This window comes from Notolepis coatsorum (assembly GCF_963971535.1).
Source record: "Notolepis coatsorum genome assembly, chromosome: 19".
Lineage (NCBI taxonomy): Eukaryota > Metazoa > Chordata > Actinopteri > Aulopiformes > Paralepididae > Notolepis > Notolepis coatsorum.
The window spans coordinates 91,518,442-91,537,367 of record NC_140183.1 but is presented as its reverse complement, the minus strand read 5'-3'; the positions used below and the strand labels follow the sequence as shown (position 1 = coordinate 91,537,367).

Genomic DNA, 18,926 nt, shown 5'->3' with positions numbered 1-18,926 from the left:
ATGGAAGGCGCCAACCAGCATGTTGGGAGTAATTAGGGGTTAAGTGTCTTCCCATGGTGACATTTCCTGACATTTCTCTCTGCTTATTTAGTTGCACTGTCTAACTGGAGGATTGGAGACTGCAAATAAGGAGGTAGCCGCTTGGCTTGTGAACTTTTGAAAGTGCTGAATCAATTACTTTGAGTGAGGTGATTTTTCTTGGGGCTTAAACTAGTAAACAAAATGTCCCCTGGTGGGACGATCGGGATGGTTTTACATACAGCAGGAGGAAGAAAAGACAGTATTACAGCATAAAGGATGAGGGTCAGCAAATGGGGCTGTAAGAAACAAAAGAATAATGCTCCTAATTGTTGACAGAATTACACATCTACATTTCCTCAAAATGTTGCCTGTGTAATAATTTATTGTTTTTAAATTAGATTTGAATTGGTCCCGCAGGGCTGTTGGGGTCTGTGTGGACTTTGGTTATGAGGTGGAGTTTACGGGTGTGGGACAAGCACCACAAGGCCATCAGGAGAGAGTGGGTTTCTGCTCCCAGATTGCAGTGTTCCAGAGGAGAGGAAGGGGAGGCTGCCGTGGCCCGCCCTGCCATGACACACCGGAGCTCTTCGCATACACTTTGGTGAGTGCATTGGCATGACATTTTTTTTTATCCACTTTTTCTCCTCCTTTTTCTGTGTTTTTCTCCCATCCCAATTTAGTCGTGCCAATTCCCCCCTCCCCTGTCTTTATCGTTGCTCGCATGTGCCCCCCACTGGTCGGTCGTAGGGAGGGTTGATAGATACTATCGCATGTCCCCTCCGATACATGCGGAGTCAGCCAGCCACATCTTTTCACCTGCCAGCGCGGACTCTCATTGGCGAGGTGTAACGTGTGGGAGGCTCACACTACCCTCGCCATCTCCTGTCCTTGTTGTGCAGGCGCCCTGACCGACCTGTAGGAGTCGCTGTTTACAACGACCAGATTACCACCCATCGACTCCCCTCCCGCTGACTCTGCCAATTGAGTCAGTATGACGGCCGGCCCAAGCCGGAGGCAACGCTGACAGCCAGATTCGATACCGGTGTCTCTCGCGTTGGGGACGAGCGCTTAGACCACTGCGCCACCCAGCCGCCCGCATTGGCATGAAATTTGAAATTTATTTGAAGGATAAACCCCTGAGATATGCTATCTTGTTTTCGAGGAGGTCCTTAACATAAGATACAAAACATACAATACAATACATAACAACAAAACAAAACACAGGACAACAAAATACACTTATACACCCAAGCTCACCCCACAGTCCACACTGATTCCTCCCAAGAGGATCGTCGATATATATATGTTCTGTTCCCATATAAGTGTACATACAAAATTACAGTTTGATCTGTAAACATGTAAACCCTAACACAGTAAATCAGTAACACGTGCAAGTAGTCTGTAAATGAGTAAACAAAGATATCTTAAATAACCGGTAAGAAGTGAGAGATCTGAGTGAACTAGGCAGTTTATTCCAATCTGCTGGAGCTTTATATTTAAAGTAGGGATGTCCGATATTATCGGCCGACCGATATTATCGGCCGATATCGGCAGTAAAATGTGATATCGGAAAATATCGGTATCGGTTTAAAAAAAAAAAAAAAACAATAACAATATTTGTTATATATATCCAGTGAAATTATTAGTTACCTGAAATTATTCAGTTTTTTGGACGGGGAAACCTTGCATATATCGGTATCGGTTGATATCGGTTGATATCGGTATCGGAAATTAAGAGTTGGACAATATCGGAATATCGGTATCGGTAAAAAAGCCAATATCGAGCATCCCTAATTTAAAGGCAAGTCGACCGATAGCTTTGGTGGTTCGAGGCACGACAAAGAAAGAATGATCTGTGTGTCTTAAATCATAAGCTGAACTATATGGAATTAGGAACTGCTTTAGATAGGGGGGATAATTAAAGTAAATACATTTGTAAACAAAAAGCAACCAATGAAAATGTCTTCTGAATTGGGGAGAAAGCCAGTTTAACGACTCAAACATAAGACAGTGATGGGTTCTATAAGGACACCTCAATACAAATCTGCAAACATTATTATAAGTGACATTTAAAGGATGGAGGTTTGAGAGTGTGGTGTTCTGATGGGGGAAAAAAATAAATCTAACCTTACTGTCATGCACTTAATATACTAACCTACACTATAACACTAAACACTTTGATGAACATTGTTACTCAGCTGATAGAGTTGTACCCTTCCTGCTGTCTTGTTGTACAAAACTTGTAAGTCGCTTTGGATAAAAGCGTCAGCTAAATGACTAAATGTAAATGATAGACTATATCTGCATAGTCCACTATTGGAAGTACCAGCTGTGTAATGATTCTTTTGATTCTCAGGCTACAATTTGTTTTCTTTATCACAGCATCAATATGTGACTTGAAAGTGAGTTGAGAATCAAGCCAAAGACCCAGGTACTTATATTCATCGACATTCTCGAGAGGAGCACCATCTAAAAACGTAATCGACAAATGATTCGATATTTGCAACAAATTTGATCTATAGTACCAAACAGCATACTATAGGACTTAATAAAAGTTTGTTAATAGCTAACAATTTTTTTTTTTTTTTTTTTATTGGTCTTTTTCCCCCTCCATTTTCCTTCGATTTTCTCCCATCCCAATGTTAGTCGTATGCCAATTCCCAGTCCCTTCCTGGTCGCTGCGCTTTACCCCCCACAGTCAGATCATTTGGGAGAGTGGAGGCTACCACGTGCTTCCTCCGACACACGTCCAGCCAATCACCGCTTCTTTTCACCTGGCAGCGCGGATTCTCATTGAGAGGGCGTAGCGTGTGGGAGGACCACACTATCCCCCTCACGTCCAATCCGCGCTTAGCAGGCGCCCCGACCGAACTGTAGGAGTCGCTGTTTACAACGACCCGGACCCACCCCGCCAGCTTCTCCCACCCTCTGATACAGCCAATTGTATCAGTGCAGACGGCCAGCCAAGCTGGTGACAACCCCGGAGCTGTGAGCTGGATTCGAACAGGCGAACCAAGCTCACAGCTCCGGGGCTGGTGACGAACGCAATCTCCGCTCGACCACCTAACCGCCCACAATAGCTAACCATTTCTGAACAGCATCAGCATACTGAATTTGTTGGATATCAGACTTGGAGGAATAAATCACTATCGTCAGCATATAATTGAGTATGACAGTCGGATGGTATCTGGGTGAGATCATTAACAAATATGGAAAACAATAATGGTCCTAAAGATGAACCTTGAGGAATACCCTTGTCCATAATATAAAAAAAAAAATCAGACTGTTTACCCTGATAAGATACACACTGGCGTCTATGGTGGAGATATGAGTTGAACCAAAGTAAAGAATGATTAGAGACACCAATAGCACACAGTTTGTCAAGAAGAAGATAATGGTCAACCAAATCAAAGGCCTTTGTGAGATCTATAAATATTGCACCAGTGACCATGTTAGGTGGAACCCCCAAGGGAAAAGAATGAGAGGCCGAACACGAAACACCTGGCGCTGAGACTTGGAAGATGATGCCAAGAAGATGGGACACACCTGGGGCCAGCTTGAGAGGTTGGCTCAGGATCGGGATGCTTGGAGAACCCTTGTTGACGGCCTATGCCCCAAACGGGGTAAAAGGCGTAAGTAACTAAAAGTAAAAAGACCATGTTATTGTCCATTGATGAGTGAACATCATTGGTCAATTTCAGAAGGGCTGTAGTTGTGGAGTAGTAAGGTCTGAAACCAGATTGGCATGGGGATAAAATATGAGATTCATTAACATATTGGGATAATTGATTAAAAATTCGTTTTTCAAAGACTTTAGCTATACTATTAATAATTGAAATTGGTAGATAATTATTGAGATCAGAAGGATCACCACCTTTATGCAATTGAATGACTTTGGCACATTTCCAGCTTAATGGAGTTTCATTAGTTGTTAAGTCAGACATAGAATATGATAAAACATGAGAGGCAAGTTTGATGAACTTGATCTCCATACCATCTGAACCGCAGCTAGTACCCAATCTTAATTCATCAATGACCTTCTGAACATCAAGTGGACGAATACTTCTAAAGGAAAAGGAGCTACTACATCTGGTGTTATTACGAGGCACATCAGAGTAGAAAGATTCATTAAGTCAAGTGCAATTGATGAGGGATCATTGACAACTTCATTATTAATTATAATATGAGTGAGACTTATTGTTGTGAAGGATCAGATTAAACCGAATATATATATTTATTATATATATATATTTAATAGTATTTGTATATCGTTTGATATCCCCTGTATATTCCTTGTACAATATGCACTGAATATCCCTTTAGTCTACTAAACAGCCCATAATAGTTTCATTCTACCATTGGACGAGAACCTGGCGCCAGCAGCCATACCCCTAGGTTCAAGTTCAATCGTGCCGCCCAACATGTCGTGGCAAGCCCGGTTCCGCGTAGGAATACGTCTGGCGAAATACGAATGGTACTATTTGTTCACAGCGCATATATATATGGCGCAAGTAAAGTAGAACTTTCTTTTAGTCCATTAGTTCTTTACCCTCCAACCGAGTAACAGACGCGAAGCCTCACCCACGACGCACGTGTGGTGCAGTAAGGCCTACTTGGCCTCAGAATAGGCATTGAGATATCGTGTGGATTAATAGTTGAATTGTCATAGTTTGGCACTATACCGTCGAGTTGGACGTATTCTATTAAGCTAATAATAGTCTATTTATGTATGGTGCATCGTTCGGTTAGAGTTATAAAGTTATCAGTAACCCCATCGTTCCTGACGTTATCTGGAGTCTTAACCAGGCTGGGCAGACCACTAGTGGTGCTTGCATCCGAGGAGCTCCGGGCCAGGGCGACTGGACCTGTACATTGGATTACTCTACCCGGACGACGGCGAGCCTTCCACGGCTTGGATTATGCTTTGGGTGCTTTGATTATTCCATGGATAACGGCCAACACTGCGGAGTGTTGGAACTACCCCCCGGAGAGGAGCAAGGTGAGACGGCGCTCTACACCAGTGAGGTCGCCTCACGTCTCTCCGTTGTGGACCGGCAGCTACCGTCCACCAGAGGGTCCAGCTGTATTCGTCTGCGGACCGAGGTTCTGTGGGCACCGTGTTCAAGACTTTGAATTCTCCCAAGAAATCGTCGGCCAGATGGGATACCGCCAGCGGCTTCTCTAACCCCCCCCCCCTCCTACTGTCTTACAACCAGCGGGACCCCCCCCCCCCCTTAGTGTATCCAGCTATAATCATTTAAGTACCATCGCTATAGTTTCCTAAAGAACCGGGTTGTATATTTACTCCCTGCGTAACCAGAGATTGGACATTCAATGTTGATTTACCTACGAATACTCATTTGCCATACAAGTGCATTTCAAATCATAAGTGTAAACAAGTGAACGTTGTATATACCTTTTGCTATATTAAATATTCGATTTGTACATTTGTGTGGACTTCGTTTCATCAGGTGGGAAAGTGTTCATCATATCTATATCATGTACTGGATGGCCAGAAGTTAAAGTACAAGAGGTAGTGGTTTAATACCATACTTAACAATACAGTCAGGGAATTGTACCCCTCAGTTACACTTATAGTTGACTTCTTAGTTATACTGTTGATTCTCTTCCAAAACTGTCCAAAAATCATTGCTTAAACAATCTTTGGAATAGTTGGATTTAGCATTTCTTGTTTTAGTTGTATATAAGTTCCGTATTTGTTTATATGCATTGAAGTCGGCAGAGTCCTTTGTCAGGCGATGCTTTTCCCAAGCCTTATCTCTTTCTTTATACAGATTTATAAATTCACTATTAATCCAGGGCAAGTGTCTACCCTTGACTTTGAGTGTCTTCCAGGGAGCATGATGGTCAATAACATTAGTAAGCTCAGTATAGAAGAAATTCCATGCATCTTCAACAAATGGAATTAATTTAAACCTGTCCCAATTTATAGATATTATATCTGGAATAACTCAATGGCTACCAACAACGAGTATACTCGTTATAGCCCGCCAATCGTTGGACGCCAACAACGAGTATACTCGTTATTATGATCGTTATTATTATTTTTTTTTATCCACTTTTTCTCCCATTTATTTCTATATTTTCTCCCATCCCAATTTCGTATCATCCAATTCAACCCTCCCCTGTCACGAACGCTGTTTCTTGCCTCCCACAAGCCGGCTGCAATGTGGACTAAGTCAGGGGTTCTCAACCTTTCTGCTGCCAAGGCACCCCTGTGTTCAATAAAATATTCCAGGGCACCCCTACATACGATAAAGACTTTTTCGGTCCTGTCTTTTTTGCTACAATGATGATACAATGATTCTTTATTTGCCGTGCTGTCGTTGAGATGTTTTGTTGTTTGTTTGTCTTTGTTGCTTGTTGGTGAATCTGCAAATATGAATTGCCCCACGCGGGATCAATAAAGTTGTCTGAATCTGATGACAAAAGTGCTTGCTTTCAAAATAATGTTTATTTAAGAAAAAACTGAAAATCATGTATTTTTTTTTTAATACAGAAAAGGATCACTAAACTGCTATCTGTTGCAGCTGCACTGTTCTCCATAAAAATAGCATATTTGGATAAGTTTGACAATTTCTCAAAAACAGAAAATCATGTATTTTTTTTAAATACAGAAAAGGATCACCAAGTTACCATTTCTCAAAAAATATAAATAAATACAGAAAATAAGCACTCGTTCACTCAGTGGACATTTCTAGCTCAATGCGAGGTCCGCTGCTGCTGGCTAATAATACGGTCAATACGTGGGGAGATCTTTGACAAGGCAACACGCATGTCATCATCAAGGCTCAACTTGGCCCTATATTTTGTTTTCAGAGCTGTCATGGATGAAAAGCCAGCTTCACAGATATGTGGTGCTGAATGGTATCAACACCTTAACTGCTGCATCATGAGATACTTGGTACTCAGCACCACACTCTGAAACTAGCTCTCCAGGTGGTATCAGATGAGATTTCAATGAGTTCTTCCAAGAGTTTGGATGGAGATGTGTCAGGAAGCTTTGTCTCAATGTTGTCTGTAAAGTCTTTTTTTATCCAGAGTGACTTAATGATTTTCAGATTTTTAGAAATGGTCAAACTTATCCAAATATGGTATTTTCATGGAAAACAGTGGAGCTGCAACAGATAGCACTTTAGGGATAATTTTCTGTAATCCAAAAAATAATTTGGATTCACTATAAAGTGCCTGTTCACTATAAAGTGCCACGTTTTGATATATTGAGCTTTAAACTTTAAGTACATTTTTTGGAACACGCAACCTAAAACACCTTCCTCTCCCAAACCGTTCCTGCAATTGTTTTATGTTGCATGATGATCATGGATACATTTATTATGTATTGTATTTTTTATGTTTAAATATCAACATAATCTGTCTGTCCACCCTCAGTACATTTACTATCAATATAATATAGTAGTCTGACTTCATCATATATTTTCAAACGCACACACATAGAGGGAGAATGCCCCCCCCCCCCTCCTTCCCAGTCCTCCTTCCAAGTCCCCACCCTGCTGTTCTCTGTCGCTCTGAACAGGGCTTGTTGTTAGCTTATGCTAAAGGGACATTAATTCCGGTCTTAAACACAACGTGGCCACAAAGGAATGGCAAGGATTGCAAAGCATGTTATATGCATTTGACCCGTTGCGGAATAAAACAGCAGGGATTTGTTTTGGGTCGCAAAAACACTATCCTTGCTGTGTTTCAATGTCCGCGTTCCAGATCCAGAGTACGCTACTAGTACTGCTGAGCTGAGAGACGCTAAGCTCACTGCTCAGCCTGCTGTGTTGAGATGCATCCTTATTGGCTGTGTGCTGTAGAGCGGATATGAGTCACGACACCACGGAGTTTCAAAATAAGAGTATCATAATGACCTAAATGTTGCTAGCTTTCGGAGCCTAGTTATTTAGCTGGAGCTGCGCGTGGGCAGAAATGAGACCCGCTATAGGATTTTCAAAATAAGACTGTTGTCATTCTATATTTTTAAAGAACATTGCCAGGCATCTCGCGGAACCCCTGGCAGCTCTCCGCGGAACCCCTGTGTGCCGGGGAACCCCTGTTGAGAACCGCTGGACTAAGTCATACATAGCACAAGTCCCCTCCGGTACTTGAGGTAACAGCAGTCGCATCTTTTCACCTGCGCAGCTCGATCTCTCAGTGGCGAGGAGTAACGCGTGGGAGGCTCACGCTGCCCCCGACACTTCCTGATTCTACTGCGCAGGCGCACCAACCGACCTGTAGGAGTCGCTGTCCACAACGCCCGATCCCCACCCATCAGTTTCCCACCCCCTAATACGGCCAATGTGTATTAGTATGACCAGCTAAACTGCAAGCAATGTGGAGCGCTGGGCTCGAACAGGCGAGCCCAGCGTCTCCGCATTCGTGGCGAGCGCCTTGCCCACTACGCCACGTAGCCGCCCTTGGTCGTTATTTCTTTTATTCACTATTTCCATTCATAATTCATCCAGGCATACTGTGGTACTGTGAGGCAATGTGTCTGCGATCGCAACGGTCCGATACCGCCGCATGGTGGTATGCGGCCGATGTCACACTTCCTTTCTGACTGTGTATGTGGCTGTGCGTCATTGAAAGTCATCCGGGCGGAGTTTTCTTGTAACGTGGATAAAGATATTCACCCAATCGCATTGAATCGCCTTCGGGACGCCAGATTCATTATGCTGTTGGAGGTTATGGCGTGGGCCAAATGGACATACGATCTAGCAGATGGCAATCAAATAATTGGAATATTCTTTTTGGAGTCTCATCGGCCACAGGTAAGAGCAATTTAACGTCAATTTCAGCTTGGTTGTCCATTGTTTTCATAGCCATCGCCCTGATCAGCGTATGCTGTTGTACTAACGAATGCCGTTATTGACTATCAATTAATCAGAAACGACCCCCCCCCCCCCTTTCACGCATGCATGATGGAACATTATATACCGATCATATGCATTTGAATTTTTTATTGTAGCGTGTATAGGGATGAAATGCCAATGGATTAAGTATAATATGTGTCGCAGGCTATTACTAGCCTCCCAGGAATTACCCTAAACCACTCTAAAACCATACCATACTCTATTTGAGTCCTTCCCTTATTTGTGGAAAATCTATCAAATAAAAAGTACATTTTTCGTTGTTTGCAAATTTCGCACCACATATCAGGCATACAGGTAAGCCTGCATCGTTAGTCGTGAAAGCAAATTAATCTGTCCACGCTGAATTAAACCCTCTATTTTCCTCAGACTTTCCTTTTTTTGGATTTATCCATGGTTAGCTTACTGGGGGGTCGGAAACTCAAGATTAGCCACTTGCAGACGGCAGGGAGAGGCGCGGGGTGTGACGTACTGTATATTTTAGTTGATGAAATATTTTTGTTGACTAAATATTTTAGTTGATGAAATATTTTTTCATTTCAGTGTCACAGTATGACACCGATCTCGAATAATAAAAAAAAAAAAGTAAAAAAAAATACGTTTTTATTAAAAAAAAATTGCCAGGGAGCCGCAGCTGATTGGCTAAAGAGTCGCATGCGGCTCCGGAGCCGCAGGTTGCCGACCCCTGATCTAGCTAGTTGATGTTAAAGTCACCCAAGATAGGGGTGGACGGTATAAACGGTATACGGTATAAACGGTATTAATTTGCTCTACGGTATGGATTTTGACTATACCGTGTAACCGGTAGCGCAGCTCTAAAATAGCAATGACGTCATGTAACCACAGCGGGACTATTTCAATCGCATTTGCCCCTAAAAATAGATAGAATTAGTCATAGATAATAGATATGTGCAAACTGGAAAAAGTTATTTAGGAGGCTTCGCGCAGTGGGCGTGTCAACACGCAATTGTCATTTCATAATAAACACATATCACCGCGGCGCACAGCAAGTTTCAATTTCAGTTCCTGGCATTTTTAACCAGTGGAGAAAGGTAAGAGATGTCCCTATCGTTTTTCTTATATGAATTATTCTACGTTAATAAAACATACCTGGTGATCAACTACAGTTTGCTGTAAACATTATGATATGCGTGTAGTGTTATGATAACGACGGCTGCAGCGGGAGCGGGAGGACGGCTGCATATGTAAGCATATGTAGCTGCAGAGCCGCAGAGCCAGCGGCGCTTTCAGGTCACGTCCGCTCAACAGCGCCCCCCCACCCAACGGCTGAAAGCTGTGACCAGACCTGAAAGCGCCGCTGGCTCTGCGGCTCTGCAGCTACATATGCTTCTAGCAAAATCCAGCATCCAGCCCGGCTGTTTGCAATGGGAGCAGCACGGACTCGGGACTTATTTTATTTGGAATATAATGACTTTATACGCAAAAGTAGCCTAGTTTTAAGTTAAAATATTATAAATCTACATGCCTTGACGATGTCATTCTTTATATAGCCTGCCTATCAGGCAAAAAAAATTATTCTAACGGAAACACTGATACCGTGATATATACCGTTACCGTCTATGCTTCAAATTATACCGTGATATACATTTTAGACCATACCGTCCACCCCTAACCCAAGATAATAGTTTCATTTGGACGATCTAAATCGTTTTAATTCTTTTTTGTAAATGTTTTTATTTTCTCTTTTTCAAAACATACATAGAACAAGACATCACAATACAATAGATTTACGGTTAATAATAGAGACACTAACAACAATAACACTAACAATAATAACAACAGAAATGATAGTAAAAATAATAAAGACATAATATAAACTATAAAAGTCAGACATGAAAAGACAAACAACAGGCTCAAATATTCACATGTTGTACACTGTATATACAGCAGAAGTGGCGGTTAGGGAGTCAACTCCTGGTCCACGATATCACCCAGTGTACTGATAAACTGTGTGTGGAGTGTGTACGTTTATTTTGTATGTGTGTTTTATATGTGTGCGTTTAGTATGGATGTGTGTTTTATGTGCGAGGCCAGGGCACGTGTTTCGTGTGTGGTGTGTGTGTGCGAACAGGCATGTACTTCTAAATACATTATGATATCCTCTGCAACGACCCAAAGCATCTACACACAAGACATTAGTGATCTCTAGGGAGGCTAAGGCCCTTGTTACACACACTGGTTTTGTTTTCGTTTGAATACATTTTGAATACGTTTGCTGTCCCTATTAGATAGAAATGACGTTTTGGCAGGAAAACGCGTTGCCCTAGCGGGAACGCTGAAAAGGTGTTTTCCTCACCAGAACTCGCCGACAACGTGTCGTGTAATCTGCGCGGAGCCGTTGTTGCTCAACGCCCATGCGCAGTAGATACCCACATCTGCGTGCCCTCACCAACGTCCGGTGACAACAGAGCTATAGCTGCAGCTACCATGTGGTGTCAAGTTATTGTTATAAGGACCCCGGTCCAAGCTACAACAGTCTGCATTCCCATAACAATTGTTTGTATTGAGCCGTATTAGGGCTGGGCGATATAACTATAACGATAAATATCGCAATATATTTTAATAATCGATATCGAATATCGAAATTTAAAAAAAAATCGAAAAATAATTTTTTTTTATTTTTTTTTTACCTGCAACAGGGCAGTTTTAAAACCAGAGACAGTGGACAGACTTGTCTTTCTTGCCTGCAACTTAAAGTAATGGCTTTGCTTGTCCAAGTGACAATACTGACCAAATTGAGATTTATTTTTCTCTTGTCCATTTATTTTGTTTGCTTTCTAATTTAAAATACAGTTTGAAACCGTCTGTAGGCTATGTGTGCTAGCAGAACTAGACTCCAGTCACAAGTCACGGTGCACAGGTGGTTTGTCCACCAAAAAAGCGCCAAAAGATCGAAAATAAACTAGCAGAGCCAGAACTGTTCAACTCCCCTGGAGCCACAGCCAGCAGAGAAGCCGGTTTACTTTCGTTTTTAAACCAGCTGCAGCCTGAGAACTGGAGTGTGAGGGGATGTAACACTAAAGATGGCGGCAATGACAAAGAAGTGCTGCAAAATAAACATACATCTGTTGTTAAAAAAAAAAAAAAAAAAAAAAAAAAAAAAAAAAAATTTATACTTATAACAATTCGATAACTATCGATATCGAGAAATATGATAACATTATCATATCGTTATCGCGATATGATTTATTTCCATGTCGCCCAGCCCTAAGCTGTATTGTATTGTACCCATTCTGCGATATGTTAAATAAAGTTTACATCCATTCATTCTGCTAGCATTAACGATTGCATGAGCAGCTGGCTAACGTTAGCTACCTACCGTAGCTACCAGACCCTGTTAGCTCAGAGCTCATCTTTCAACATAACAAGCATTAAACAAAATGGCCCAGTCATCTATTCACCTTTGTTTAATACACACAGCGTTGTCTCTAATGTTATCTAGCTACTGATAGCTCCCGATATCATCAGTTTGGTGCTGGCTGGCTAACGTGTGCTAACGTTAGCTTCTAGCCACAATGCTATACTGTTATAATGGCATATTCCTATCGTGTTAGCATGTAAGCTAACAAAATCAGCGCAGATGAAACTAAACTCCGCTCTTGGTGGTCAATTGTGTTGATGTTAGTTTTGTTTCATCAACAAATGAGAGGCAGAACACACAGTGAATGTATCCGTTTTGTTTATTGCACTTTTATTACACTTTGCTGAAAAATAAGTGCTGCATTGGCTAAATAGCCGGAGGCATTAAAGATGGCGGCGTGTTGACATTTCTTTGCAGGAAGTGTATTGGCACATTCAAGTTCTGATTGGTTGACAATTGCCTTCATGTTCGCCACCTACTGCCACCTACTGCTTTGACATTGTACTACATCACTGTGCTCAGGTGACAAAACGACTGTGCTCAGGTGACAAAACGAAAGTGCTCAGGTAGCAAAACAAATGTCTGACTTGCCTACCGCTACGTTGCGACCTGGAAAAGCGAAACTCATCATCAAAACGAAACGAAAACATCAGTCAGTCTAACCGCAGCCTAAGAGTAATGGGGAAATCCGGCGAGTACAGTGGTGGATAGCGCAGGTCCAATATGAGATAGATATGGGTCCCATATTTCATAAAAAGTGTCCAACTTGGAGTGCAGCATACACGTGATGTATTCACACGGAATACAGTCCATAATAATGTTGTGCCATGACCTCTTTGATGGGACCTCGTCCTTGATCCAGAACAACAGAATGTTTTTCCTAGCAGCAAATGTCAACAAATTGAACAGTCTCCTATGTTTGAAATTGGCAATATGAATATCTGGGAGGCCTAGTAAGAAGCAGAGGGGATCCAGTTTGATGGGGGTCTGGAATATATCAGATAGTTCCTCTATGACAGTGGTCACCAACCTTTTTAAGCCCGAGATCCAACATTAAAACGTCAAAGTAGAACTGTAATATGTACTTTCTCATATTATTAACACTTTAATCGCCGAAGACGCTGGGCAGCGTCTTTCCCCGCCATGCTTATTCTGCCGAAGACGCTGGACAGCGTCTTTGATATCAATATTTTAAAAATCTGTGATCGAAATCATATTTCTCCCCCGGAGACATTATATGTACTGGTGAGCCCCTCTCAACTCTCCAACGGTTCAAGAGCGCCATCTGGTGGCCGATCGGCCGATCGCCCAAACAGGAAGTGATGCGGATGAAGTGGTGCTCACCCATATTTCGTCCGGGCACTCGCTATCGTTAGCGAGACTCCATCTTGACACACTGGATATCGATCGATTGCAAATAACTTGATAAACAACATGATTTGGACGTATATACTATTATACAACCTGGAAATGGATCGGATATTTCTACATCCCATAATAGGAATATTTCAGTTCCACGCTCATCGGTCAACGGCGCGAGGAAGATACGGTAAGATCCATTGTTATTTTTCAACGTGTTCTTTACTAACTGCTCTAATGATCATATCACCCACACTAGATGAATGATATAACGTTGGCCACGGAATTATAAACGACCCCCCGCCCATCCGGTCAACATCAGATCATACTTAGTAACTCCTAGAAGCACGTCCAGTTGAAATTTTTTATCTCGCACAGATTCCTATCAAACTGTATTTCATCATCAATATAATGCATTTGGGGCTATAAATCAAGTTCTGGAGAAAGCTGCAGAAAACGATAAAAACACTTATACTTTAAACCAGGGGTCAGCAACCTTTTTGACATGGAGTGCCTGTTTGAAATATAGTTGTAACTAGTGTGCCTCAACAATATTCCATGCATCGTAATATTTTTTTCTCATAATCGGGTCTTTTTAATGATAATTTTTACATTATTACATCATTATTGTTATTGTTATTATTAACAATATTATTATGATGGTTGTATCAACCCTAAATCTGAGTTGGGGGGGGGGGGGGGGGAATGCAATGCAGACAAACAGCTGCATACAGTGCGACCATTTCACTCACATTTGCCCATTCATTTTTGGACACATCACACACCATTGGTGTGTGTACTGTACGTGTGCTGTCATAGCTCCACCTACAGGCCTAATGGAGAACACCAGGATGTGAATGGAGGGTGAATGTGAGGTATATCGTGTAAATAAGTTTTGATTGATCGCAAGACTACACTGTAAAAAATAATAATATATAATAATAAGTTACCAGAACTTAAAAATATTGAGTTCAGTTACTGTGCATTAAGGTTTTCAGTTTTCAATCCATAATAAGTTAACAGAAAAATAAGTACACAACCACATTATTTCAACCTAATAAAACTATGTTTATTGTCATTGTTTTAAGAACACAAGTTGACTTGGTAATACTCACATTTTGAGTAAAAAAATGGCTTTTAACATGTGCAATGTTCAATGAAATAGAAAAATAAATAATACAATTTGTTGATTAATCCCACTGGTCACAATGGTGACCGTAATAATGTTTTTGTTATAAGGCTCTGCAAATGTTACTGAATGATGTAGCAATGTATTTCCAGCTAAATTGAAATAATAAACAAATAAAGGGTCTCAATTAAATATGTGGTAGTAAAAAGAACCTGTGGGAGGATTTCAACAAGATAAATGCGACAACAGTGCAAAATATTTCACTATAATATTAAAAAAAAAAAAATCATATATATATATTTTTTTTTACTGCTGCCCCCTGTGCCTATGCAAATGCCCCTGCGTGCCTATGCAGGCACGCGTGCCTAGGGTTGCCGACCCCTGCTTTAGACCGTATTTTAGTATGAATATGTGAATGAAAAAGTATAACGTTGCTACACCCTGAACAATAGATATAGGACGTTGAATGGGCCATAGTAATGTCAATTTAGCAATACAATTTAAAAAGTTATAGCCCTGCAAAGAAGGGGAACTTCTCCATGTTAAATAGGGCTGGCGAGGGATGGTAAATTATGAATTTAACCCCGGCGATCAAAGTGTTAACATTGACAAACATATTTACAATTAGCATTTTATAAAGTAGAACTGTAATGTGTACTTTCTCAGTCAGTGCTAAGTGCAGTCATCTTATGCAGCATCACTTTTCACATCAAAACAAAAGTAGAACTGTAATGTGGACCTTCTCCTATTAACATTGACAAACATATTTACAATTAGCATTTTATAAAGTAGAACTGTAATGTGTACTTTCTCAGTCGGTGCTAAGTGCAGTCATCTTATGCAGCATCACTTTTCACATCAAAACAAAAGTAGAACTGTAATGTGGACCTTCTCCTATTAACAACATTATAAAATGCTAATTGTAAATATGTTTGTCAAAGTAGAACTGTAATATGTACTTTCTCAGTCAGTGCTAAGTGCAGTAATCTTATGCAGCATCACTTTTCACATCAAAACAAAAGTAGAACTGTAATGTGGACCTTCTCCTATTAACATTGCCAAACATATTTACAATTAGCATTTTATAAAGTAGAACTGTAATATGTACTTTCTCAGTCAGTGCTAAGTGCAGTTCTATATCATACTGGCTCCGCTCAGCGTCATTCTGCACTAACCTCACTTCGTGCACAGCACTGAATAAAAATCCACAATGTACCTTTACATACCGACATCCGTCTGGCCACACCCATATCCGCTTACCTTCATAAGCAGGTGTGTGGTCACCTACTCGCCTCCTTCTTCACTTTCACCACAAGGAAGTGCCTGTTATATACCCACTTGACGAGGTTGTTAGCTGAAGAAAGTTGAGTTACGTGTTTAAATTTTTTCTTGCTTTTTTCTTTCTCTCATAAATTTTCAAAGAAAAAAGCTAAGTCATAATGTTTACCTCGGAGGGTCGCGCTAGCAACGTCACCCTTCACCAGCGGTTCTCCATTGCCTCCTCTGTCGTGCGTCTTGGAGCGGGGTTGAGGCCTCTTTCGTGGTCGGCAGCCGCGCCCGGTAGGCGTCCGATAGATAGTTTGCCTCTCCAAGGGGGGAGGGGGGTGAGACGTCTCCTTGGGGTTCCTCGTACGCAGATGTTGGGTTAGAACCTCCGACTCCGCGGCGGGATGCCCTGCTATCAGCCACATCAGAATGTGTCTCTGTAACCAGTAGTCTGCTGCATGTGAGGGACGCGAGCTCTGTGGGGGAAAGTATGCAGGGGGAACTGCGTGCTTTGTTCCCTGAGCTCATGGCGGCAGTCGCAAACGGCGTGCCGCTGCCGCAGCCACTGCCTGTTCCTATTCCTGACAATCTCATAGGTCATCTATGGCAACGCCGTCCCGTGAGAGGGATGGATGTTGTCTGTCAATTTTTCCCCTCAATGGAGGCCTACGTCCGTCAGGGACAGGTGGTCTCCCACATCATTGGCCTCACCCCCGCCTACGTGCAAGTCACGAGGGTAGTGGGTTTGGTAGAAGGCATGAAGGAGGGCGTGCCTCGGCTTGATAGGCCGATGGCGGCGCTCCTTTGTCCTGAGGTGGTGTGGGAGCCGCTACGGAAGCCGGTTCCCCAAGGGAAATCGGCGAGGCGGTTGGCTTTCTGGAGTGACCAGTCATTTATCTCCGCGACGCAATCTCTGGCTGCCACTTCTAACATCGCGTAGCTGGCGAGATTCATGTCCGGGATACTGATGGGCGGTATGGAGCTGACTGATTTGCAACATGATCAGCTCGCCCAGTCGGCAGGAGCCATCCTGCATCTGATCCAGCCGCAGGCCATAGCCGCTGGGAAAGTACGCGCCCTGGCCACTCTAGTCCAGCGCCACCTTTGGCTGGAGCAGGCGCGTGTGCCGGAGAAGAAGAGGACTCCACTTCTGACGGCACCCCTCTCCGACGCTGGACTTTTCGGGTCGGCACTGCAATTGATGACCTCAACCTGCAGGGAGATGCAGGAGGAGCGTTCCGTGCTCCAGCCTCATTTCCCCCCGCCCGATGTCGCCGGTGGAGTCAGACGGCAGGCTCGTCGTCGGGGTTCCGCCGCCGTAGCCGCCGCTGCTACCACCGCCACTGCTGGTCCTTCGGCAAAGAAGGCCAGGAGGAGAGAGGGCGCCACTGCAGCCGGCCCATCTACGCCCGGAGGTGACGGTAGGGATCGTCATGACCAGCCTCCGATCGTTTACCGTCCCTCCGGGGCTCCCCGGCGTGGCAAGTCCCGAGCGGCTCGTGGCAGGCGTCGCTGAAAGTATGACTTTTCCCCTCTGTGGTCCCCCCCTGTTCCCTTCCCGGCCCAAATATGATTTTTGTTTATAGAAAATAAAGAGTCCCTCCTAAAAGGGACTATTTTTTGTTACAAACTGTTTATTCACCAAACATATGATGGGGATACAACGTGTGAACCTTTCGCTAGTGTGGGTTTGATAGGAGGGCTAGACTTTAAGTCTTGTTGGTCCCTACATTCATGTTAGAGCTTAAGCAAGGCCTGCAGCTTACACTCGGTTGAAAAAGGTTTTCTGCCTCGACCTGAATCTTCACATAAAGGTAGATGTTAGTTGTGTGCTCTGTTGCTTAAACAGTGATATTGAGCCGCAACACTGTTGTGTTGGTCTGCAGTAATGCTCGTGTATGAAAAAGTACCGCGGTTCAGGCCGCTCTCTCTCTCTATCAGATTTCTGTCTCTTGCAACATAAAACACGGGTGTCGGGTTCACACATACATAACTTGGCCTTGTTATAAACCCTGTTCACAGACGTGTCTGTGGCTAGCGTACATTGAATTAGCTTTGCGCTGTTCATTAGCATACTGGCTACTTAAGGTATCATATGGCTATTTTGTTGTTGTCGTATGCAAGGGTTGGGCTTGCGAGGGGGTACCGGATAAACCCCTCCTTCCCTCTTCTGATTGGTCAGGGGGTTTCTTGGACCCTCTTTTCATTTGGTCAGGGCCAAGCTGTTAGGCAGCTTGGCACGGGGGGGGGGGCACCTATCACGGGCGGTTGAGTCATGGGTTTCCCCCCGTCATAGAAAACGGCACTAGGCACGTTTCTATTGGACGACGGCTTCCGTGAGTTTTTTCAGACCCGTATGTAGGGTCTGTCATTGTCAAGTTGTCGGGGCAGAGCGTAGGAACTTACTGTTCTACTACGCTCGATATACGTGTGACTTGAGTCTGTTGGTCACATGACTCAATGTTACCGTGACTTTTCAATCTATGGCTCACGTGGGAAGTCTCTCTAAGGATTCCCGTCTCCTCTCTGTGGTGAGGGTGGCGGGATGTAAGAATGTAAAAAAATTTTACCCTCGGCTGCGTCATGTGGGATTCATGTCAGTCGGTGTTTCTTTCTTTTTAATAATAAAAAGAGTGAAGAATATGAAGCACGACAACTCCTTGTCGTTCTCCCAGGCGACTTGAAGGACCAATGTCTGGTGTCTGGTTAGACTATCCATTGATGTGTTTGGGTCTCGACGCGTACATAGTGCTGGCTCGGGGTGTTTTCTGATAAGAATCACGCAGGAGGCTAGTACGCCTTGGTTGCTCGTTATTAAAACAGCGTTTTTATAGGGCAACTGGGATGGGGGATTTTTTCCTCTTCCGAGCGCCTGTTA

At 43.1% G+C, this 18,926-nt stretch overlaps 1 protein-coding gene across 1 annotated transcript in view; it reads left to right on the top strand.

Annotated features, from left to right (window-relative positions):
- henmt1 (HEN methyltransferase 1) overlaps positions 1-18,926 on the top strand; it is a gene marked incomplete at both ends in the record, with an annotated part of 61,057 nt that overhangs the window by 14,934 nt on the left and 27,197 nt on the right. Inside the window, one exon of the mRNA XM_084336776.1 lies at positions 439-622. Coding sequence (XP_084192902.1) covers positions 439-622 — 184 coding nt within the window. The remainder of the gene's footprint in view (positions 1-438; positions 623-18,926) is intronic.